A 24,632-nucleotide genomic window follows, 5' to 3' on the forward strand; every position below is an offset into this window, starting at 1 on the left:
TGGTCAATGTGGACTTATATATTCTTTGTAATAAACTAAACAGTAGTGCAACGTTAAATTAACTAAACAGTAGTGCAAAGTTTAAATTAACTAACTAAACAGTTGTGCAAAGATGTTTTAACCAACAACAAACAAACAGAGTTATAATTTTGTGAATGATTTGGCCAGAAAATAATATAATATATCTATATAAGTAATATGGTTTACGTTAATTAAGGTGAGTATTTAACTTTTTAAGACATTTCAGTTCACTTGATATTCATTTATTTACATTGTAAAATTGCACTTTTGTATCGTTATCTTACATCCGGAAAACCTTTATTTTGAAAGACGTAACCTTCTTACGCCGGTTAGCTTAACGCTTCTTTAAGCAGGTACAAGGAAGTCCTACGTCCGGCGAACTGCAGACGCCCAAAAACTAACAATACCTGAATAAAACCCGAATCAGGGTTAAGACCGAGTATGGAGGAGACTAAACCACTTCAGACGGAAGGTGAGCCGGTGACTTTACGGTCTATAACTGTAACGTTGGCGTCATTTGTCAAACAAATATGGTTGAAGTTTCCGTGGCTATTAAAATTAGCGCCAAGTTAGCAAACTGTTTGCAGGCTAAACATTAGCGTTTAACCGGAATGTGACACGTTTCAACACGTAATAAGTCACGACGAAGAAACACATATTCCACGTACTTCCGTGTCTTATTACACTGTTATTAACTTAATAGTGTTATTGCCATAATTTATACATGAACTATTTAAAAAGTAATCTTATTGTTAGTTGTCTTCTTGTAGTATGTTGTATTATGACACTACAGTACACATACATTAGGTTGAACTAAATTATTAGTCAAATAAGCAGCTAGTTTACAAAAAAACATGGCTAAACTATCAGATGATCAATTATTTATTTAGGTAATCTTAAATAAAAATTAATTCATGTAATTAATTGATAACCAAAATAACCTTGTATGTAAACTATTGACATGACAATAGCAACTTTTATCAATACTGAAATGTATACATTTAATGACCACAGCCACGGATGCTCCTGGACCAGAGGAGGAGGCCAAAAGGGCCGCCGCCAAGGCGGCTAACCGCCTGCCTGAAGTTCGCCTGGTGGTGCTGGGCTGGAGGTGGCCGGGGAAGAGCCTGACCGGAAACACCATCATAGGCCGAGAGGAGTTCCGCTTGGAGCGGGCATCCGAGTTCTGTGTGAAGAGGGAGACGGAGGTGCTGGGGCGGCAGCTGACCGTGGTGGACACTCCGGGCTGGTTCTCGGCCCAGGACACGCCGCCCTCCTACAAGCAGGAGCTTGTGAGAGGGGCAACTCTTTGCCCTCCGGGTCCACACGTCTTCCTGCTCGCCATCCCCGTCGGCATGTTCACAGAGGTGGATCGCGCTCGCATCGAGGAGCACGTGAGCCTCTTCGGCGAGCACGTGTGGAAGCACACGATCGTGGTCTTCACCTGGGCCGAGGTGTTGAGGAAAATTTCCATCGAGAGGTACATTCGCAGGGAGGGCAAGGAGCTGCAGTGGGTGCTGGAGAAGTGCAAGCGAAGGTACTTTGTCATTAATAACTGCATGGTCGGGGAGCATCCCCAGGTGGAGCGTTTGCTGGAGAAGGTGGAGAGGATGGTGGCAGAGGAGGGGGGCTACTACGACCCAGAGGAGGTGGAGAAGGAGGAGAAGAAACCTCTGGATGAGAACCAGAATCCAGCTAGAGAGGGACGGGAGCTGGGGGCACGGCCCAAACAGAACTCTGTGCTGAGTTTGTCCAAAACCATGGAGGTGGAGCCGCTTTCCAGTGAGTGATGCACACATTTCGGCTTCCAAGAAAGTCAAACTGGAGCCTAAAAATGTTATGAGTTTCTTTCTTTTTTTATTTCATATATATAATAATGAAAATGATGTAAAAATGGAGCCCTGTTAGTAATGCACTGTGTTTTATTGTAGATTAAAACATGATGGACCCTCTCAACCACAACCACAAGAAGGAAAAGGGTAACTGACATTTCACTGAATGTACAAACCAGTGATTTATTTATTTTTTAAAATCTGACATGTTACTGTGTATTTTAGTTGTGTTCTTTATGATTCTCACTGTGATGATACGAGAGACCTTTGCCACATATGTTTTCATGCTTCATGATTTACGTTTCCTTTAGTCCTTTAGTTTTAAAGATGGTCTTGTTTTAGCCTCTTGAGGGTTGTGTGATGGGAGGCATTTAATCGAATCCAAAACAAGGAAGCACAAGCTGTTACACGTCTGGCCGTCATCAATGTTAAACCCAATGTGTAAACGCTTTAAAGTCTTGGCGAATACCAACGGCAGAACTGCACTAATAAACCGTTACTAATATTCTGCCGATGACTGTTGAGGGAATTTGTTTTTCTTTGGCGATTCCCATTTGTTGTGACCAAACTGTAAATGTTTTTCTCGCGCTGCGATGTTTATTACTCTCTCAGTGTGCAAGTTATAAAGCACATTAGTTATTGATTTTGTTTCCCTTCAAAGGATCTGTCACGTTCATATCACTGCGGCGGAGGGATATATTTCAGGAAAGGATGCGGAGACACGAAGAGCTGCAATGATCTGCAACTATTATGATCACCGATTAATAGTTTAAATGATTCTTTTAAATCAGAAAAGGGAAATATGCTTTGTTGATTTTCTGAAAGTAAACAGTAAATATCTTTGGGTTTCATAGTGTTGGCTGGACTAAATAAGCAATTTAAAGTCATCTTTTTGAGTTTAGGAGACTGTAATGGGTATTTTTCCAAAACATTCTGACATTTAAAGATTTTGACAGACTAAACAATGAACTAATAAAGAACCTTAAAGGACGCCCAAACACTGCTGCTGTTATCTTACTCTTTAAGGGTACGAGCGGTGTGTTTCAATGTAAACATCACTCTGTTTACAAGAAAAAACCCAGCAGGCAGGGTTTTTGTTTGTCGAAAAACAATAATCTGTAAAAAAAACTGCTGTAGTCTGTTGCTTTCAGTAGGCTACACAAGCAGTAAGCAAGACTCTCCAACTCTTTTGTTGTGGTGTACTAGTATTGGATGTCAGAGTCAGCTGCTCTGGACAGACCCTCAAAGCATCTGAGGACGCGTGTAACCGTGTTTTTTATAGGCCCTTGATAGCTCAACACCACCACCCGACTGTCCCAGTTAAAGGAAACCACTAAACACTGTGGTTGTGGGATTTACCTCTTGTGTGTCGGCTGCACAAAGCATACACAGTAGTGAACACCTTGAACGTATCCCTCTGCTGCAGATCAGTTCACATATACACAGTTACCAACGGCCAGTTTAACTCTGGGAACACTGCTGATTTGGTGTTAGTTAATACCCTGGTGAAATGTAGGTGTGACGATCGTATAGAAAACCAGCAAGGCCCCGATGGCCAACTGACTCAGAGCCTTTTATTATAGGGAAGCTGTAGATACTGTTCCTTAAAGAAGCTGTCAGTCTTTTGCATGAATGTGTTTTTACTTAGTAGAGAGTAGAGAGCAAATCCAATGCTGACGTGTTTGTTGACACTAAGTGCTGTAATGTGATACAGGAAAGAGGTCCGCTGTCGACCTAATGTACACTAGTGCCTAAACTTATTCTCTGATTTTTTTTTAAAAGTTTAATTATATTTAGCGGTTTGACAGAAACACGTCTTGAAAAAGTACTTTAACACTGCTACAGATGTGGGGCATACTGTATTTGATCAAATGATAATTACCACTAATCCACCAGTCAGAAAACAGAATTATTTAATAAAAAGATTATATATATAAAGGGTGATTGGACACAAAATAAGGTCAGGATATAGCAGACGTGTACAAAAACTGCTATTGGGGCACGCAACCTAATACAACCCACCTTTGTAGCAGTGTTTGTAACGGTGTTGAGTTATGTGAATCGGGTTACTCTTAAGGAATTAATGAAGGTAACGGAGGCGACTGCTTTTGCTGTATCTTCTGTAGACATGTCTTATTGGCCCACACTATTTGCAGTAGCTTTGCTTCTTAGAAATGCTCTGTGTTCTTCTACTATGTTCAAATAAATGTATATTTTGATCTAACTCTGGGGCCTGTTCCTTGAAACATTTACAGGTAAATGTGCCTCTTTCATTCCTAAATGATTGGTTTGAGGTGAATTTAGATGCCTCGACTGTAACTGCAGGCCATAAACTATATCATATCATATCACAAAGTAGTAGATATGTTTCTGGGATGTAATACTTTAGAAGAGAAGGATTCATCTCGTTTTAGCTCCTTTATGGACAGCAGCTATGTTCTGTGGTTTGACCACTAGATGGCAGTAAAACACACCAGGTCACAGAGACGATGGGACACGTTTACAACAGCAGCAGTTATGACCTCGTCTACATATTAATAAACTGGATTTGGGGAAAGTAATAGCTGGGTGTCGCAACGATTAACACCCACTTATTGTTTAGAGGCAAAATGTGCAGCGCTTGTCTTTATGTAGCACGCTTCATTACCCCCCTGACTCTGTCCTTGAGTTATTGCTCTAGTGCGGAACATTATAGAAGTTTAATTCCCTTGTTGTCCTTTGTGCTCCTGCACGGTCTATTACAGGGGTGGCCGAACTATTTTCATTGTGGGCCGTAAACTGAAAAATATAGACAAAGGAGTCACGGGCAAAACAAGAGTAAGTGCGCAGTTTTCAAAGTTACTGTACAAGCCAAATTTAGCCGTAGAAAATGTATTTATATCTAAATATTGATTTCTGTTCATGATCTAAGCGCTCACTTAAAAGATTACAATGCAAATCTGTCTAAAATAATAGTACAATAGTTTTCTTTGTTTCTCATTATTATAAACCAGACAGCATGTTTCACTGGGATGCTCTCTTAGATATAGATATAGATGATATACGGTGTACAATAATGCTCTTTAAACTGAATGCTGCATGAAACTGCGGGGAGCTTTCACACTCAAGTGATTGACTTGCAGAATGATTATTGACAGTCAAAAACTGGATTTCCTCCAAATGAATCAGCAAGATCTTATTTTAATTTCTTGGCATGCATTTATTTAATTAATTATGGTGGCAGAACAATGCGTTTCAGTTTCTCCGCTGCTGCTTTGAATGCATTTGCACACAAATACTGATTAATGGAGCCGTGGAAGTGGCTGTATATTAAATTAGCTCCTTCTATCCTATGGCGCTGTAGAAATATAACCGAATGTACACTTAAATGAAAAACAAGACATTACACACAGCAACTGGTGCAGGCTACAATAGCACGATAGAGAGTTTGTTTTTAACAACATTGTTTATTATTTCAAATGTAATCAAAACAACAGTTACAGAAATTACAGACAGCGAGCTATGATAGATACTGTGTGATTTTGAGCCTCATTGTGTGTCATGATAAGATAAAACAAGGTCACAGTTCTTGTTTCTTTATATTCAGCTCGGACGATCGGGCCTGTGAGACCGAACGTGTTTCGAGCCAACCCCATAAGTCAGTAACATATCTCAACAACACCACTATGCTGCTATTCGTCATCTAAAATAACATTGTTAGGAAAGTGGGAATTAAAGTGATTAGTCAAGTCCAGTGAAGCAAGTGAAGACTTTTGCTGTTTCCATCATCAAAGTGTTGAACACAAACGAATCTGACCGTAGGCCACTTCCTCTGACGGTGAATATAAAAACACTTGCAGTTTCAGGTGGCAGTGAACACAAGCAGATGCGATAAACACACAGTTTAATCAAATTCCTCACACGTTTGCTTTTTTTTTAAAGATTAAATAAAAGAAACCACCCTCCAAACGCTTTAAATGCAGAGTACTTCTCTTACTACAGCTACCGCTTAAACAAGTGGAGCAATCCAAACACAATTTTTTCATTTTGACAATCATATTTAGGTGTGTAGCAGTTCCAGGTGGCAGTGAACACAAGCAGATGTACCAAGCACACTCGCAAGGAGCATTTCTACGCAGGGGTCAATGTTACCAACATTAGAGAAAGTATTTGTATGCGTGAAAAAGCCTGTTAAACGTTATGCTTTTTAAACACTGATGTTGACATGAGTTACGTGGAGTCATAAAAGAGGGTTTGAACTCTCAATGAGACCACATTAGATCTCAGAGGGGTTGTAAAGAAAAGGTCTACGTGAGGGTTATAAACAGCCAGTGAGTCCTTGATTTGGTATTTGTGCATTAATCTTGTGTGCATCTTTGGGTGTGTAGATGTCCATGAGAGTGTATTTGGAGGATGACATTTATTTGTCAGCTGTTGGCTAAACCCCGCCCCCTTAACTACCGATGCTACTCCAGTTAAACTTTCCCTTCTCAAACCTGTTTACAATGATAATGTGGCAGATTTACATAGACTGTATATAAGAAGCAGATTTACCATCAAATTGATTCATTATTTTTTTTAACAATACGTTCCAGACTCTTCAATGTAGTTAGCTAGCTAATTAGCTGTATTTAGCTAACTAATTAAGCTAACGTTTAAGAATTTTGTAAAAGCGGTCTTTAAAATGCACATGACGGCTACATACATGATGTAGCTTAACAATAAAAGACTCCAGGCTAATGCTGCCTCAGACACAATTGTGTTAGCATACAAGCCATAACGCTACAAGTTAACGTCACAAGTTAACCAGCGATCTTTGAAAAACCCAGAAGTTAACGTTAGTTTAAAAACACTTACCGCCGCCCTGACAGTGTTTTCAAAATGATCAAGTTATCTTTTAGCCAGCTGGATGAGACAATGTTTCTTCCACTGCATGATAAAAACTCATGTTTAACCAGTTTCCCAACTCTGTTTTTAATCCAGGTAACGTTAGTCGGCAGGCTAAGCTAGCGGTTAACATCTTTGTGTTGAATCGGGGAAAACAGGTGCAATTGTCTTACAAATCTTGAATATTCAGGAATATTTTTTAATCCATATATTTCTTATATATTGCGAAGATTCTTTGGGGGTTCAGGAAATACCTTCAAGTGTTTGTAAACTATCTTTTCAAACATCTTCGGCTAATTATTTTGTATGGAAACCGATGGTTAGCTATAGCTTGCTAGCTATCTTGAGTAATGTGTTGCAGGAGTCAGGGCGGAGCTGCTAACGCTAGCCTAAACTCATATAGCAGGCTGGCCTCCACGCAATGCTAACTTTAGCAGTGAACTTTTTAACTCCAGAATGTAATGTAACGCTGCTCAGTTATTAACGCTAGCTAATGTCGCACCTCTTGGTTTTGGAAGTAAGCTTGATTACTAGCTAGCTACTGTAGGATGTAAGCTAGTTAGCCAAACATACTTTACTTTTGGGCAGATAAACACACAGTTAAATCAATTCATCACACGTTTGCTCTTGTGTTTGTGTTTTTTTTTTTAGATTAAATAATAGACACCATCTATAATCAATATACTGTAGCTGTAATTAGCTGGTATGTTCTGGATGGTGGTGTGGCTGCTGAGGACGTTGAGGTAAACACTTGAAAGAATGATGCCGATTAGTCTTTGGTCTCAATGTGATGAAGACAAAGTGGGAATAAAACAAATATTCCAGATGATTGTTATTTTTATGTATTTACAGTGTCAAACTGAATGGGTGTTTATAATATTGCACGTTTTATTTTGCAGTATAATTCTAGGATACTGATCTTAATTGAGTCTACAATCCTTGGCTTAAAAGCATGATTTTGTCTTGAGATAATATTCTTAAAAGTAGAAGTAAATGTTTGGATTTGTTCAGTCAGAGGCCTTGTGTACTGATTGGTGACAGTAATGATTGGAACAGTATTCACATGTAAAAAAGTAGAGAAAAAAAGGCCACTCATAAAAAATTAAAAGTTGTTTTTCTGTATACAATACCGCTACTCTACAAATGTTTGCCATGAGTTACCTGAATCTGCAAATGTTTTGGCCTTGGTATATACATATTAATGTGTTGACACGGATGAGTCGACCATAACTTAAAACAGACTAGCCTATGGTTATGCTGGCAACATACTAGAAAAAGAAACCACACTGTAAAAATCAAGAAAAACTCCAATCATACCAGTGTGTTTTGGCTCACACAAACGATATCCAGATACCTCAGATTCAAATCAACAAGAACCACCTGTGCAGAGCCAGCTCAAACATTTGCACCCATAAAGCAGGTGGATATCCAATCACTAATGTAAACTGCTCTCTTTTGCATTCACACACACACACACACACACACACACACACACACACACACACACACACACACACACACACACACACACACACACACACACACACACACACACTGAATCACTTACATTTTAGAAAATATATTCAGCATACACACTCACAAGCGCCTGTCTTGTAAATCTGCATTAGTACCACATGTCAAATGAAAATAAAAAATGTGCAAACTCTAGTCAGGAACAAAATGGCACGGCAATAATGTAAAAATAAAGCAAAAATAAAGACAAAAAAATACATAAAATGCTATCCATGATGTGAGGAATCAATCAATGAACCAACCAAAAGAATAAAAGAACGATAGTGTGTGCCCGTCACCCATTTAAAAAACACATCTTACACTTCATTTTCAGAAAATGAAACCAGCCAAACATCACAAACTAATTCAACACCGCTGCTGTGATCGATCGCAGTGACAGGACTTCAGCTGGCGTCATATCGCTCAGCTGCAGCCTCTCTGTGCAGGGCAGGCAGTGGAAAAGTCAATTAAGCCTGCTATGGTATTGAAAAGCAATACCGACGTCTGTACAGATAAAATGTGCCAGCCCCTGTGAAAACAACATACTGAAAGAAAAAGGAAAAGAAGTAAAAACCTGATGGATATACAAAGGCCTATACAGTATAACCCCACCAACAATAAAGTGGTAATCTCTGTTCACATACTCTGTATTGTTTCTGAAAATATATATTGTATACTTCACCCTGCCCCCCCCCCCCCCAACCACACCAGTATCCAGTCTAGGCAGTCAGGCTGTACAATCCCTCCATGGCATCGATGCTGTTCCCTCCCTCTGTCCCCAGTAGGTCAGGTCTTTGCCGACAGGAGCTGAACAACGGGCTTGCCGGGGACCAGTTTTCAGGGTTTTTCCTCACTTCCTCGTATCGTTGGCTGCTGTATTCCAGTCTCATCTTGCGCTCGACGGGCCGATTCCACTGTCTTAGCTAGTCATTGTGTACACTGATGAGCAGACCCTGGAGGTTCCCTGGTGAGAAGCCCCTGTGGTGCAGGAGGGAGGAGGGAGGGGAGGGGGGGGGGGGGGGGCGCGGGGATGCAGACTCCCCCTCCTCCCTCAGCACTGCTCAGACTCGATGAAGCCCTCCTTCTCGTGGCCCACTGGCTCCACCTCTGCGTAGGCCGGGTGGCCCGACCCACGGCGAAACTTCATGGCTGGCCACCTGCTTGGGCGTCTCTGTGAAAGGAGAGGACGTGTGCAAGGACAGCATTTAGGAAAGAACAGTGTCATCAAGGCTGAGGTTGATCTTTGTCTGTGACCTGAGAAGAGCCTGACTGTCCAAAATCACTCCCTAATAACTATATAGTGACCTATATTTACCCTCCGCCATTTGATTTGACTGCCATTTGATTCTATTGTAATTTTTCATATTTAAATTGTTCTATTCTACTGTGTAAGAGTAAATTATTAAGTGTTTCATTACATAGGGAGTAGTGGTTGAGTGAATAAAGGAGTGATTTCAGAATTAAGCAGCGGCGCTATGCTGAGTTGAGGTGTCGTGTGCAGAAATGACACACATAGAAACACCTCAATAACATGTTCCCTCGTGTTATAAAACCTCAGCTGATAAATCTGAGATGTCTTGACACGTCTGAGATGAAGGAGACTATTTATTTGAATGACTTTTAGGGGCCCGGAGAAGTAAAACAAAGCAGTATTTCACAAGAAAGAAGCAATACGTATGATATTTTTGTTTTAATCCTAACCAGGAAATCATGTCGCGACCACTTCAATTGATTCTGACATTCTGACCAAATGAGTATCCATCCATGGCTAAAAACAGTCCCCAACAAATGCACTATTTACTCATGTTTGAGTCATTTTCTTTAAAAACATAAACTATAAAACTCAAACTTAGTATGCCTGATGTTGACTTCACTTAAGAAAGCAAACTCCACATCAGGGAGTTCCTGTGACTGATGATGACCTTGTAATACTGACAACGAGAGCGACTTTGAAACATGAGCGGCTTTGTTTTCAAAAGATGCTTCTCTCCAAACAGCACCTACTCTGTGAATTCACATTGATTTATTAAGGAGGACTGTGTGCACCAAGTTTCTTCATCCCCCTCAAAATATCTTAAATAAATGAGGTTTCATTTGAATCTTTTCTTGCTATTACACTTGAATGTCTGAAGGTTTGAGGAAAAACTAAAATCCTGACTATAATAAATCATAAGATTTAACTTCCAAAATGCCTCAAATATAGGAAAATACCAATATGTGAAACACATATCACCATCCCACAGGTCCATACATTCAGATAAGTTCAGATATGTTTCTGTTTATCTAACTTTTAAGAATATGAGCTATTTTGTTTATTAAAAAAAATCTCACAAGGTCCATTTACTAGCTCTGTTTGAGCTTTTTTATCATATCACACAACCTTCCTCAGCAGATGAAGTCGCTCAGTTGTCACAGTTGTAGATATTTGTATTTTTCAGAGCACTTCAAGGACTTCTTGGACACTTTCTGTCAAGTATGAGCTGCGTATCTCAAAAGCTCCAGAGCAGCTATACTAAATGGACCTTGTGGTGAGATAATCTTTTGTTTACTTCTGTTTCTAAGGTCAAGAATAAACTTTCACTCTTAATGAACGATTTCCTTTTGGAGCGTCGTGTCAGCTGGTGTCGTCTCCACTCACCTCGATGAGGAAGAGGCTGGCTGCGGAGGTCGGGTGATGGTAGATGTACACGGTGACCAGCACGCCGGCGACCAAGACGAGCATCACCAGGAGGATGCCGAGGATCAGACCGGTGTGCAAAGGGTGTGCACCTGACTTCCTGTCTACAGCACTGTCAGGCAGCGCTGAGAAACAAAAACACAGAAAAAGCCTGTTACAGCCTTTAATAAAGAGATACTTTTTTTATGATAGTATCTCAAAGGCAGGGATATTTTGGATAAAATATCCTTTTGCTGCAGTGTCGTTTTTGACCAGCAGGGGTCACTCATCATTCATCAATACCCTCTTTTGTAACATGTACTAATGTGCCTTAGAATTGACATGCTTGTAGCCAAAATGTAACTAAATGTCATCACATTGAAAAAGACAAACATTTAAAACTGATTCTACTTCAGTCATGTATGGTTGAAAAATGTTCATATGCATTTTCAGTGGCTGCCACGGTGGGTTTTAGAGATTTCAGGGGACATTTTCATTCGAATTCAAGGTACATATCTAAACGGGGTCTTCAGCACTCTGTTGCATGACCAGAGTTAATCCCAAACCAAGGCTAGCAGTTAGCAGCATATGTTCCTGATAGAAGGCGGAAACAGGCCGATAGATGCTGATTAGAGTCCAGCTGTAGCCTCCAGTCGTGGCAATGAAAAACTGAAGAGGCTGTATATAGTGACTACATCATCATTTTGTCCTTCAGCGAGCCTTGGAAGACATCACTCGGTGTGTGATGTCTTAGAAGCTAAAGCATTTTTGTCAGATTCACGTTGTAGTCGACCCAGCAGGTGTTTTGAGAGTTCTTTTGAAGATGATGAGAACACCCTGTAATCTTTTGGACACACTTTTCTTTTATCTACGGTGGCACAAAAAAACCAAGAGCATTTTTACCTGCAATTTGTCAACTAGAAGAACGCATAGAGTAAGAATAGAATAAGAAAATACAAAGAGAAACAGTGAAGCAGTCCCAGTAGGGATCGTGGCAAGCGGGGGGGGGGAACTAATGAAGTGATTATGAAACAAACAGCAAGGATGCCCTCATAGCTAATCTCAAAAAAAAAAAAAGCAGGATCAGCCCAGATCTGTTCACACGGCTGCAGATTTCTTCTCCTATGCCCCTTTGACAACCTCTCCCCGGGCTCCTCCCTGGCTTTAATTAGCAGCCATAGCCATCGCCGAGCTTGTCAGCCAACCAGCTTCTCCCCTGGCTCCCTGCCTCATTGATTCCCAGCACACAGAATAACCGGGTGGTAATCAAACATGTCCAATGTGTGTGGGCGGCCGCTGTGAATGTGTTGGTCGGTAAGTCTGTGTACAGCCGTTATGTGCACTCCTAAATTTGAAATAAAAAGGACAAAGTATGGATCATTTGGTGTGCCGAAACATCACTCGATATAGTTTCACATTAAACAAACAATAGATTACCTCTATTGTCCATAATCCGACTGTTTTCATAATGCCATTTGATGTTTTTCATGATAGTTCTTAGAATCAGTCAGTCAGCCTAAAACGTAGCAGCTCAGGAGCCATACTTTTCAGAGAAAAACAACTTGGCAGAGAAATTACATTCTTGTTATTGTGCTTAATCCTAATAAACACGGTGTGAGTGAGTAGTTTTTCCTGTTGTTTATCTGCCAGAGCTACAGAGTCCAAGAGCCATCTCTTGGTCAGCTGGAAGCCCAAGCAATGAGACAGGCTGTTGGTCCGGGTCGTTAGCAGGTTAGCAGGGGGCATGAGACTGAGCGAAGATGTAGACACAATGAGAAATCAACAGCCCAGCAGCTAAATAACCAGCGGGACGCTAGAGGAGACGGGTCTGCCCAGACCCCTGGAGGAGCGATGAGACAGTTTTATCAGGACTCTTCTGGACGGTGCATGTAAACCAATAAGACAGCAGGGTCTATACCGGGTCGTAGTGGGCTGTTGAAAGACAGGACAGTGAAATACAATGCAGTTGTAAGTGCATTAAGAGTCTACACAGTCATGCTGTAGCTGCTCTGTGAAGTTGCACTTTGGCACAATGGTGCTTTGAGCTAAATGCTAACATGCTCACAATGCTAACATGCTGATGTTTAGCAGGGACAGTGTTTACCAGTTTTTAGCCTGAAAGCATGCTGTCATTTGCTATTTATGTAAAGTTGTAAATAGTTGAGGCTGATAAGATGTCATTCATTTTGCAGGTATTTGATCATAAACCCCCAACAAATGAATTGAAGCTTTGACCTCTTGGTGGCGCTAGATGAGAATGTCATTTTGGCCGCCGCCCTCTTGGCTTTAGCGACCATATGACACGAGAGGACGGAGCGAAGTCATATATTCAGTCTACTGTCTGCACAACATTCTATCTCAGTCCATCCAGTAGTTTGTTGATGAGGATGCAACTAATCATTATTTTCCTTGTCTTAATGACGATTAATGCAACTATATCAAGTATTTATCTGATCAATCAATTAAAAAGGGAAAACTGCCCATTGATCAGTGAAATCCTAAAGTAAATTTGTCCGAGCAAAAGCATAAAACCCCAAAATATTTCATTTATAATTATATAACAAAGAAAAAACTAAATCCTGTCGTGTAACAAGCTGGAACCGACATCAATCAACATAGAGCCGCGCTGTCAGCATGGCTAAAAATATTCTAGTTTATAATCACGGAGATAATTGGTAATATCTATCATTGTGGCACAACGGAGTCTGGACACAGAAATGGCTCGTCTTCAGCAAATTGCCCTGAATTCATTCTCCATTAGCTTTGTCCTTACGTCTGCTAACCTGAGGACACTGACTGAACACTAATGGACGGCAGAGCTCTTAGATGCCAATAAAATACATTAGAGCTTTTGAGAAAGGACAAATGAGACCAAAAGGAACACAGTCAAGCTGTTTCTTTTCCAGCTCTACATTAGTGGAGCACAACCGTTCTCTCACCTGGTTTAAACTAACAATACAACAGACCTATAATCCAGATTATGTGTAAATGGATGCGGTGTTGAATAGAAACTCCGGACAAAAGGGTGATCGGCTCCTGTTGTTCCTCATCTCAGCACTTACTGTAGCTTTTATTACCTCAACGTTTCCTTCCACAGTTAAGGTCAGAGGACACTTTAACTGTAACTGACTGATATGAGAGCTAAACAGTTAAAGACATCTTACATTATCTCCGTCAACATGCATGAAAAGACACATTTTGAAATCACTCTGGTTAATCAAACCTGTTAAATACCCAGTAGTTATAATACGTACTCAACTATCTTTCACCTGGATATTAGAAATTCATGCTTTTTATGTCTTCCTCGCAACTGCTTTTCACCTTGAATAACACCATTGGCAGGTATTTGGTGAGAAAAACAAGCCACAGTGCCAGGCGGAGTGATGCCGGAGTGATGAGAGACATGCAGCGTTTGTGTAATGAGAGTGTAATAGAAGCCGCCGATTTCCAATTCCTCTCAGGCTGGAAACATTCGAGAGGCTATCTCTGAAAACTGATGGAGTCGGAGGACATTTCAGAGTTGGGATGTTTGGCACATATGTGGGTGTTAGTGGCGGAAGTCACCAGGAGCCCCATGATACGATATAATCATGATCCTTATGACAAGAGACGATGTTATTGCGGTTTTTGCGATATGCTGATTATTGAGATATCATATACTGCGATGTATTACCTTTTTTACCTGCAAGTTGTCAACATCTGTTTAATGAAATAACCTTTTACTCGGTTCATCTCACTTCAAAGATTTTCATTGCAGCAAAATGGGTTTGTCTAGCAGACGGACTGAAGTGGACTGAAAAAGCTAAATCAAAAGGTTTCTTGGCATCCGTGTATCGATTTTGCCACACAAAATACTATGCTGTACTGATTTTTACTGATGTTGTTGTTTTTTTGTTGAATACACAAAGGGGCACAGTATGTTTGTATTTGTACAACTACCTTCTTTTCTACCTCCGCCTTACAGCAATACAGCCACATCTTGAAAATGAAAATGTATCACATGCATGCTTCTTCTGTTGCCTTTGAGACTTCATTGGAAATATGTGACTCAATACAACTTCTACTTTTTGGGCACAAACTCCCATACCTTCCTCCAGACAATATAATTGATCGCTGCAACCCAGAGAGCACAATTAAGTTTAATACTTGTCGGCTGCTGGATGAAGTTTATCAGCTGGTTGAGCCACGCGTCCTCCAAAAAGACCAAAAAGCAATTAGGGACCAATACCTCAGTGGTGGGAACAGAAACAGGAGGCAGACAAAGAAACACACACGGCCATAAAGCCAGCGGGGAGTGAAGGCACATAGCAGCAGATAGAGACCCACCTTGGTTGTCTCTGAGATGCAGGGCGATCTTGGTATCGTCTGTGAGGAGACAAAGAAAGAAAGACACGAGAGTCAGACACAATCATTATTTTTTTCGTCTTTGTAGTTTGTTGTTGAAGCTCTGATAGTATAAACAACTCCCAGAAGACCTAAATGAGATTAAGCGTCTTTCATTAGTGGAAATTTCAACATGAAATTTACTCCACTTAAAATCTGATTAAAAATGAATGCTTTGAAAAGAATGGTCCAGCATGCATAATTCAGCACATAAAAGCTGTCTGGGGTTAACTATACATGTGAAATATGGAAATGTAGCGTGGCCCACTTCTCCTGGAAGGGTAGCAGGCATTTACGCACACCATAGGATTCACATTATGCAAATTCAGCGCACACACGCCACCACCACACATATTTCACTGAACGATTCAATTTCAAAGGGATTTTCTATTTTCAATTTTCTAAAGAACCAATGCAGCAACATTTTGGGGTCTGAAATGAATCATTAAATGAGATATGGTAGCGTAAGAGAGCGCGCAAAGTTCGGTTGAGTTCAATCCCAGACCGGAGTGAGGGTCATGAATATGGATCGCCAGCGCTGCTCGAGGGAAAGAAGCCAGAAGGGTTTTAACAAAAGCTACTGTATGTATGTATATTTCACACAAATATCTACACCTGTGTTCAGATTTATAACAGAGCTGGGTCTACTCTGGATGAAGAATTGTCTGTGTGAAATTGTTTTCTTCTGCCATTCAGACTCCTCATACATGTTTGAGTTAAGTTGCCCACAAGTTCTACTAAATAACATAATGTTTTAACAATGTACCTCAAATATTAAAGCATACTTTCTATCCTAAATTAGTGAAAGTGTAAACCGAGTCTAAATATAAACCTGTGTCACCATTTCTGGTCCGTTTTGAAATGAATAGTGGAAATACGTTTTTACAGGTTATTAATGTTTTTTTTCTTTTAAAACTTGAGGTTGTGTAAATATTGGGAGGATGCTCAGATGTTTCCAAAATTGCTCTAAAATGTTTCAAATGAAAAAGAGAAATAATAAATAACTGTATTAATTTGAAGTGAACTTTCCAGACGGTCTGTGTCACATGGAGAACGAACAGCTGGCTGAAAGGTCGCTGTTTGTATTTCCTCTGAAGCTATTCCTCAATATAAAGTTTAGTTCAATGTCAATAGACAAAAAAAAAGGAGGATCTAAACTTTTCATGTTGGTGTTTCTCGCACCCAAACACACCTAAACCCACACAGACACATTTCTCTTCATGTCTCTCCACCACCATGAGTCACCCAGCCTGCCCTCTAGTCTGACCGTTGACCCCTGCAGCTGAAGAGACAAGCGAGAGCGGAGGAAAGTGATCCGCTGTACGTGTCAGAAAGTGCGTCGGCTACACAACATACACCGCAGAGTGACCTCTTAACCTCCTGGACACACACACACGTACAGTCACACGCACGTAAACCAAACACATTTTAGTCCTCTCAACAGGCCCTGGTTTGATCCGTAGGATTAGTCTGCGTGTTTTGCCTCACAGCTGGACCGTTTTCACATAGCATCCATCGTCATCCCAGCAGCCCATCCAGCACCCCGACTGCGATGGAGCTTCCATTTAAACTCAGTCCCCACTAGATGATTAATGTGGGTGCAGGGGAGAAAACGACTACTCCCTCAGTTAAATGCCTTTCTGTGAGAATGAAATAATGGGTAAGCCTGGCTTCAGTGTAGAAAACCTTAAAAAAAAACTCAACAAATGAAATATACGGGGAACAAAATAACATTTTCAAGACCATCTTTAAGGATTTAGTTGTTTTGGAAAAACACGCTATTTAAGCTTAATAGTCAGTAAGTAAATTGAATGAAAATACTATAATGTAAAGTGCCAAAGTGCAGAAACGTGACGGAAGGAAAGGGGGAAAGTGAATTAGAGTGGATGGACAGGAAGAGAAGAAACATGGACAATAAACCAGAAATGAACCACGAATATTAAATCACCACACTGAGAAATAGGAAGTTAGCTTTAAGGAACGACAACCTAAAAGCACGTTGAGTTTTCAGTTTTTAATGGAGAACTGACAAGGTCAAAGCCTGCTGAGAGACCAAAAGTTGGATTGTTTGCAATGTGCCCTGAGCCAAAACACTGACTGAAATGCTCCATCTGATGAGGTCAGAAAATCCTTCATTCCAACAGCTAAGTCTGGAGATGTTTAGCGTCAGCAAATCCGACAGGAAGACCAAAACTGAACTCATCCCACTATTGTGTGTGTAGCCAAAGCCTGATATATATCGTATTCCTGCATTGTTGTCCAGAAACTATTAAAAACACATGACTGAGCCACATTGCTGCACTGGAGGACATTTTCCTCCATTATGATGAAGAGCTGGCACTGCAGTTTATCCCATATGCACCTTCCTGCTGTCGGAAATACTCACCAGCAGACGAAATCTGTATTAATTAAAAACTACAGTGCCCAGCTGTTTTAGAAAAACGACTTTCTTTTTCGAAATTAAACTATGCACTTACGAACATAGACTGTATATAAGAAGTGAAGTGGGTTAAAGTTGTTCGACAAAAACAGGGACAACTCCCAGATCGGACATCTCCGTGGTCGCGACCTGTCAATCACAAGGTAGCCCCGCCCTACAGCATACTTTGCTTTATGGTCTATTTGACTCTAAATGGATCATAATCTACTAAATGAACATCATGCTGTATTGAAGAAGACTTGAAACTAGAGATTGAGACCACAAACTCATGTTTACAATGTCTACTGAGGTAATAAATCAAGAGAGAAGTAGAGTCATCTTCTCATAGACTTCTATAGGATCTCATTTATAATAACAGTATGTTTTTAAAGAGTTATGTCTTCAGTGGAGATGAATGGGCTTGAGGGCTGGGAGCCACAGACAGGACAGGGAAGTCACTTGCACATATCTTTGCATTTCCCTACTTCTTTTACAGCCATATTCATCTTGTAAACCGCGTCAAAGACACTTTTATCAATTTGTGATGGACAATAAAGCTTTTCCGATTGTGATCCTGACTGTATCTGACAGGCACACGGTTATGAATAAGTCCTCACCTACTTTATAGACGGGAGTCTCATGTTCTTAAAAGGATGCAGTCAATTCATCACAAGGATACGAGTCGATGTCTGAAATGATTTGTTGACCATCAGCTCAATGTGCTGCGAGCCCATTGTGCATCCCAGACATCGATTAACACAAGACAAGCATGGGAAAAGACACAACATACAGTCTAGTGTGTGTGTGCTGTTTGGCATCGCTTATCTACACAGCGTTTCATATGATGACAGTAGGAGAGCGTCTCCTACATCTGGAGCCGATTAAAATAAATTGCCTGTTTACTTAAATAAATTGCTCAAAAAGTCATAAAAAGGGAAATGAGCTGAAAATTGGCACAATAAATCCAGCCAATTCATAACTCTCGCTTCTCTGGAGACAAGTGGAAAAAAAGAAATGTAAGTAAACAAACTTTAAAAGACACCTTGGGAGTTTTCCTATCATCAGCAGAAGAATCCAGCCTGCCCCTGTCAAAGAGGATTTGCATTAGATAACTGAGATTATGCGGCAGTATGGTTTGGGTTAGCCTCCCGCTGGGGGTGCAGTGAATCATGTGCTCAATACTTTTACACTGCAATATCAAACGGAGCATGACACCCTCTAACTTTCATTGGAGAAGAAATGCTGTCAGTATGAGACGACTTATACTTATCTGCTGTAAATGTCACGTTTAGAACACATTTTGACTTTTACCGTTATCTCCTTTACGTAAATATTGTATGTGCACACATACAAAGCGGGCTACTTTAACCAAATTGAGGAATATCTTGTTTCATCTGTAGGCTGTTGGCACTTTTAAGCATAAGACAGGCGTTTTTGCTGTCGTCAGCAAACCAACATGCTATTTGGGGTACAGTATTTTACCAAGTTTAGGATATTTGACTTCAGACTTTGTTACACAATGAGTAGGATTTTTCTTAAATGAAAACAATATATAGACTGATATTGTGTGGCGGTGTCTGTATCTGCGGAGACTCGGCCCTCTGCATGTATTTTCTCTTTTCTTGTCATTTTGTTGTGGACGTTTCTGGGCGTTTCTCTGCCTCTCGCTCTGCGTCTGCCTCCAGCTGTCACTCGTCAGACCTCCGGGGGTCTTGCTCCCTGGCTGACACTGTAATCAGTGTCGTCTGGAGCTCTGCTAAATTCTCCTGCCTGGAGACACATACTTTGCCCGTTAGCTAGCTAGACTGAAGATCACTAAACTCGCTGGCTAGTGTTCTGCCTTTACTCAACTCAACGATGCATTAGTCCGACTCTCAGTACTTCCCACCTTTCCCACCTTGTCTGTGGCTCTCAGCCTGAAGCTCAATCCTAACTAATGAAGACGTAAAACATTCAAAACAGCAAATATATATATTTCCACATTTAAAGAAGGGAAAGTCCATTTTTAAAACATGGGCATTGTAGTTTTTTTTATGAAATGTTATTAAAACAGCAATCAAAAGAGCATTTGTTGGGTACTATTTGCAGAGGCGGATTGATACACATTTGGTGCTCGAGTGAGTATTTGTAGCAGCAGAACAGTGTGTATGGGATTGACTCAAAACAAAGTACAGTGCCCATTCGTCATAATTAAAGGATATGTCACTGATATCTTTTATCTACTCACCAAACGTCCTTATCGAACCATTATCTGTAGGAACTCTTTTTTTTATCATTATTCAGTCAAATTTAACAGAACAAACTAACCAAACTAGCCATTATATTAGCTAGCTGTAAGAAGCTAATGTGACTAAGTTACTGTTAAATTACTATATTGGGTTTTACTTTTACTCTTGTGTGTATGTTTACTACATACATTGTTGTACTATGTGTACTTCCTATGGTCACTAATGGTTGATATTACACTGTAGATACTTTGTAAGATTTGAAAAGCATTGCATCTCTAAAAATCTTTATTTAGTTTATTCTACTGATCTATAACTTCAGCCATATTCATTCCAGCCTTACAGGGGATACATGTCGAACCAAACACATATCATATGTCTGTACGATGCCTTTGTGACTTTATCCTCTTTAAAAAAAAAGTAAAATGACCTTGAAAGAGAGAGAGAGAACAAAGGTAACAAGGACCAGCTTTCCTCAATATCTGGATCAGATCGAGCCAATTTCACTAAACTCCAAAATGATTGTAAAGTCACTTTCCACTTACTGAGAGAAAAGCCAGCACTCAATCTAATTTTCTATTAAACATTCGGCCTTCAGAAATAAAAATTGCCCTTTGTTCGCCTTTCAAACACTGACAGTGAATGCCTTAATTAACCTGAGAAATAATTAAGAAGAACAATAACAGGATGGAAATAGTTTTGATACTTCAACAGATCCATCATCTGAAATGTAATAAAAGGTTTCTGAAAATAAAGATTGATGGCGAGCCAAGCGGAGCGGAACAACATGATCACAGGCTCGTGTGGGTGCATCTACTTTAGACCGGTGAGATTTGTCCCAATTCAACCTGCATTGTTTCAAAGTTGGTACAATCACAGCTGCTGCACGCTGCTCCACTGCCTGCCATCTGGAATATTGTTTTGTGGAGAGCTACAGTACATAGTCATGCCTTCTCCAAAAGAGAAAAGTGTCTTGCTCATGTCATTAAGGAGGAAACACATCAATACCAATAAAGAGCAGCTCCAGCAAAAGCACTTCATTTAACATCTTGCCAGAGCAGAGAGAGCATCCATCACTACATGAGCGAAAGCTCTGGGCCCCGTGGCCTCGTTCCAGCTCTTTCCCACTCTACCTTCGGTGGGGACGCTGGTGGGAGGGCGGGAGGTGGAGAGTGTGTCGCCGCCTGCAGTGGCCTCTTTGCTCCTGGCTGTGGTTTTGGCGACAGCCGTGGTGGTGAGCGGATAGAGATACGTGGTGTCCATGATGTCACACATCTTGTCCTTGGTCTGAAAGATAAGAAACGTTGTCATGGCCGTGTGCAAAAAGAGATTAATGACGAGTGTGCGGGGGAATAAACACGCACAAACATTTCACCATTAATAAGCAAGACCATGAAACATCGAAAGTACTATCAGACAGATTCAAGTCATGTCAGATTGGTATGTTTTTAGCTTTATCGCTCACCTCATCTGGGCAGCTGTTATCCACCCAGTCCTGCCGATGGCGGTCAAAGCCACTGGAACATCTGACGGGAGAGAAAACAACCGTCAGTCAAGTCTTTAGTCAAATACAAGAGGTTTAATATATTATATATAATAACCTCCATTAAGTTGTTAGACTTTTTGTGTAGCGTATTAGTAGAGGCCTGACTTGTGGTTTGTTATATCAGTCAAGCTCCTACATATTAGACCCTCCCCGTCTGGTTAAACACTCGAGTCTTGAAACTCCTCACACCCAATTTATACCGCAACGGTTTTTCTCCTGAAGTGTTTTTCTTTTCTGGGGCTTTTGTGCCTCTTATTCAACAGTGGAAAGTTGAGCGGTGCCAAAAAAAACAGAGGAAGAGAGAACATCTTAAACACTACACAGATGTTTTTACAAGATGAGTCCAAGTTTTCATGTATTGTGTGTGTTTCTGTGTGGAATATGTACAGGGTGTAAAAACAAATATCCCACAGAGACAGAGCACACGTGCCATGCTTCACACCAGAGGGGAAAACAATCAGGGCAACAATATGGAACATAGTAGCGTGAACAAAATGCCCGAAGCTTGCTAAAAGCGTTTGATTTCATCATGTCAGAGGTTTGTTTTAGCACCCGGTGTCTACCAAGGATGCAGCTGATAACTAAAAGGACGATGGGCCAGGTCAGCTGTCAGTGAGCTAATGTTAGCTATGTGTTAGTAAGTTACTGTAGTTAGCTAAAGCACTTGCAAACACAATACTGCAAAGCTTTCTGATGCATCAATGTTCTTCCCTAACACCATACTGTCCAAAAGCTTTTGCATAACTTACAGACAAAATGCTTGCTGCATGTAACATCAGGAATACTGAGTGTCAGGATCCCAAAGTCTTTTCATTCTTCCTGCTGATGCCTCACTTTTGTCCGTTTTTTCCGTTCGGCAGCTCATAAAAACTTTGGTTCTGGGTTCTATAGTGCATCCCAGCACACAGCAGCTTTTAGGCATTTTGATGTTGAACTGATAAGGAAACACCTTCACACAATACAAATAGTTTCCTCTCCAGTGTGGGCGGGATTTAATTGCGCTCCGTATCGATGGGTTAAAGGCTAGATATCTATCTATTTATCTATCCTCATGACAATTAACTGATTGTGCTGTGTCAACATTCTGCCTTTCAACATATTTTTAGTGTAATTTCACGCTTACAGTAGTCACAAACATATATATAACACTTATGGTTTTCTACTCTGAATAAAGCTGAAAAGCAAATATCTGCCCCTCCAAACTCTTTGCCTCCTCCTGATCTAGACTCAAAGAGGTAGCAGATTTATGTTTTTACAGTATGAAGACATGGGATCTGGTAGGGGGGAGTTCAATGGGTCACGGGGCCTTGTGGTAAGGGTGCTGTTGAGCAATAACCTCCAAAGGCAGGCAGTAATCGAGGCGGCGGCGACTAATCCTCCATGCTGTAAACGGATCAAAATTATAAACCGCCCACGGGTGAACTCGCCATCATTCTGTCTCGGCCCCCAAACTGTATCCTGTCTGAAAGGGAAAGTTAGTATGCAAAGCACTAAACCCACTCACACTGGGTTCTGTCAAATGGACTGAAGTTGAAAAGCTTTCTGCAAATTATTTGTCACTGCAGGTGGGAGATGTACGGAAAAACGCACACAAATGAAAACAACCTTTGACCAGCTCACGATGCAGAAACACAGTGGTTTAAAGCCAGCGATGGTATTTGTACTGCGAGGACAATATGAGTCCAGTGGAGTCTTAGACATCCCCAGCAGGCTCCATTTCTCTGCTGAACATATTGTTATGGTAATAGCTTTATGTGAAGGAGTCCATTTTCATCTTTCTACCTCTCTAATCATTCCATTTCTTTTATTCCCCCCCAGAAAAAAATTCTGCCTCATCTGGTCAATCAGGCGAGACAGATTCCTCGCTTAATCCCGCACTTTTCCCCAAATGCCCCCCCCCCCCCCCCCGCCCCAGAAGGAGGACAGGGAAGCAAAATGAGACACGACATTACCGAGCAGGTCTAACCTGTCCCTATGGGGAGCTTGTGTTTTGTTTCTTCTCAATGGCATCCATCTCAGCTAGTTGCCATCTAGCGCACTGAGCCACGGTGCTTTTAATTAGAAATGGACTGAGGTGCTTCATTTGAATATAAATGAACTCACGAGGGAGACTATTTCCCTTCAGGTTTCCAACATTCACAGCAGGATGGATAGATTGCATTTCATTCACACTTCTTGAGCTTCATGTTCTCACGTATTGTACTTTGAGTTGTAAAGATTTTTACGACATCAAACCCTGTTTTTTAAGCTATTTATGGTCTGTATTCTTTCAGCCATTCAAAATCCATTCATTTCATGTATTTACATTCTGTAGTTGCCTGTTGTTTTCACTGTTAGTGGCGGAGTCCGCCATCATATGCACAGGAAAACTGATGCATACATCACATTTATATCTGTCACACTGTTCATAGCTTACTCTCCTTCAACTGTATCGGAGCTAAATTAGTCAGGTGATGCAAACCGGTCATCCTGCTTACTCAGTTGGCAAAACACAGGGTGACTTTTATTTTGAAGCAGTCACAAAACAAGACAACAATCATTTCCTGCATTTTTCCTCAACTGATCATGTTTGCAAGGGAGTAATGGACAAAGAAGAAGCTGTTAGATCCAACTTCTGAGCAACATAACAAACTTGACTGTGTCCTGCTGCAGAAAGCTACTCGTGCCGTGTGCAGCATGAAATCAGATCTCAGACCATTATTATTGCCGGACTTTTTTATTGAAACAATATGAGTTTGTTTGGCTGCACTGTAAACCGACCCACCAATTGCTCAACAAATGTTTTCTGTGTCAATACAAACCAACTTTTCTCAGGGATTTTCAAAGTAAACTTTTTCATAATTCTAGTGCAGCAACCTTGAAATAACTTAAACAGTTTGAAACTTTCTTACTGCACTGCAAGTGAGTTTTTCTACATACAGTACAAATACCTACACACTAAAAATGCTGCATCCTCAATTCATCTTAGAATATATATTAAGTGCATATTGAGTACGTTAGTCCATTTAACCGCACTTTTACTTACGTAAGACTTTGAATGCAGGACTTTAACAAGCAACATAGTATTTTTACATTCTTGCGTTATTCAATTTACTTAAGTAGACAAACTGAATCCATCCCTGATTGTTTAGCAGTGCATCTACAGCCTATAAAAGAATAATGTGCTTGTTAT

At 40.7% G+C, this 24,632-nt stretch overlaps 2 protein-coding genes across 5 annotated transcripts in view; one reads left to right on the forward strand and one right to left on the reverse strand.

Moving 5' to 3' along the window:
• Positions 1 to 360: 360 nt before the first annotated feature.
• gimap4 (GTPase IMAP family member 4) lies at positions 361 to 4,078 on the forward strand. Of its 4 annotated transcripts, XM_079181104.1 has the most exons (4): positions 361 to 493; positions 1,036 to 1,803; positions 1,953 to 2,000; positions 2,515 to 4,078. In XM_079181104.1, the coding sequence occupies exons 1-3, from the start codon at positions 463 to 465 to the stop codon at positions 1,955 to 1,957; spliced, it is 804 nt and encodes a 267-aa protein (XP_079037230.1). In that variant the 5' UTR covers positions 361 to 462; the 3' UTR covers positions 1,958 to 2,000; positions 2,515 to 4,078. The 4 variants fall into 4 exon arrangements, 3 of the variants coding, with proteins under 3 accessions (XP_079037230.1, XP_079037229.1, XP_079037228.1); XR_013767539.1 differs by having other exon boundaries at positions 1,036 to 2,000; XM_079181103.1 differs by having other exon boundaries at positions 1,953 to 4,078.
• Positions 4,079 to 9,270: 5,192 nt separating this feature from the next.
• plxdc2b (plexin domain containing 2b) overlaps positions 9,271 to 24,632 on the reverse strand; it is an 82,876-nt gene continuing 67,514 nt past the window's right edge. The window contains exons 10-14 of the mRNA XM_079181734.1: positions 21,380 to 21,440; positions 21,048 to 21,201; positions 15,214 to 15,252; positions 10,870 to 11,033; positions 9,271 to 9,402 (exon numbers count right to left, since the gene is read on the reverse strand). Coding sequence (XP_079037860.1) covers positions 9,283 to 9,402; positions 10,870 to 11,033; positions 15,214 to 15,252; positions 21,048 to 21,201; positions 21,380 to 21,440 — 538 coding nt within the window. The 3' untranslated portion in view covers positions 9,271 to 9,282. The remainder of the gene's footprint in view (positions 9,403 to 10,869; positions 11,034 to 15,213; positions 15,253 to 21,047; positions 21,202 to 21,379; positions 21,441 to 24,632) is intronic.

Source organism: Pholis gunnellus (genome assembly GCF_910591455.1).
Source record: "Pholis gunnellus genome assembly, chromosome: 20".
NCBI lineage: Eukaryota > Metazoa > Chordata > Actinopteri > Perciformes > Pholidae > Pholis > Pholis gunnellus.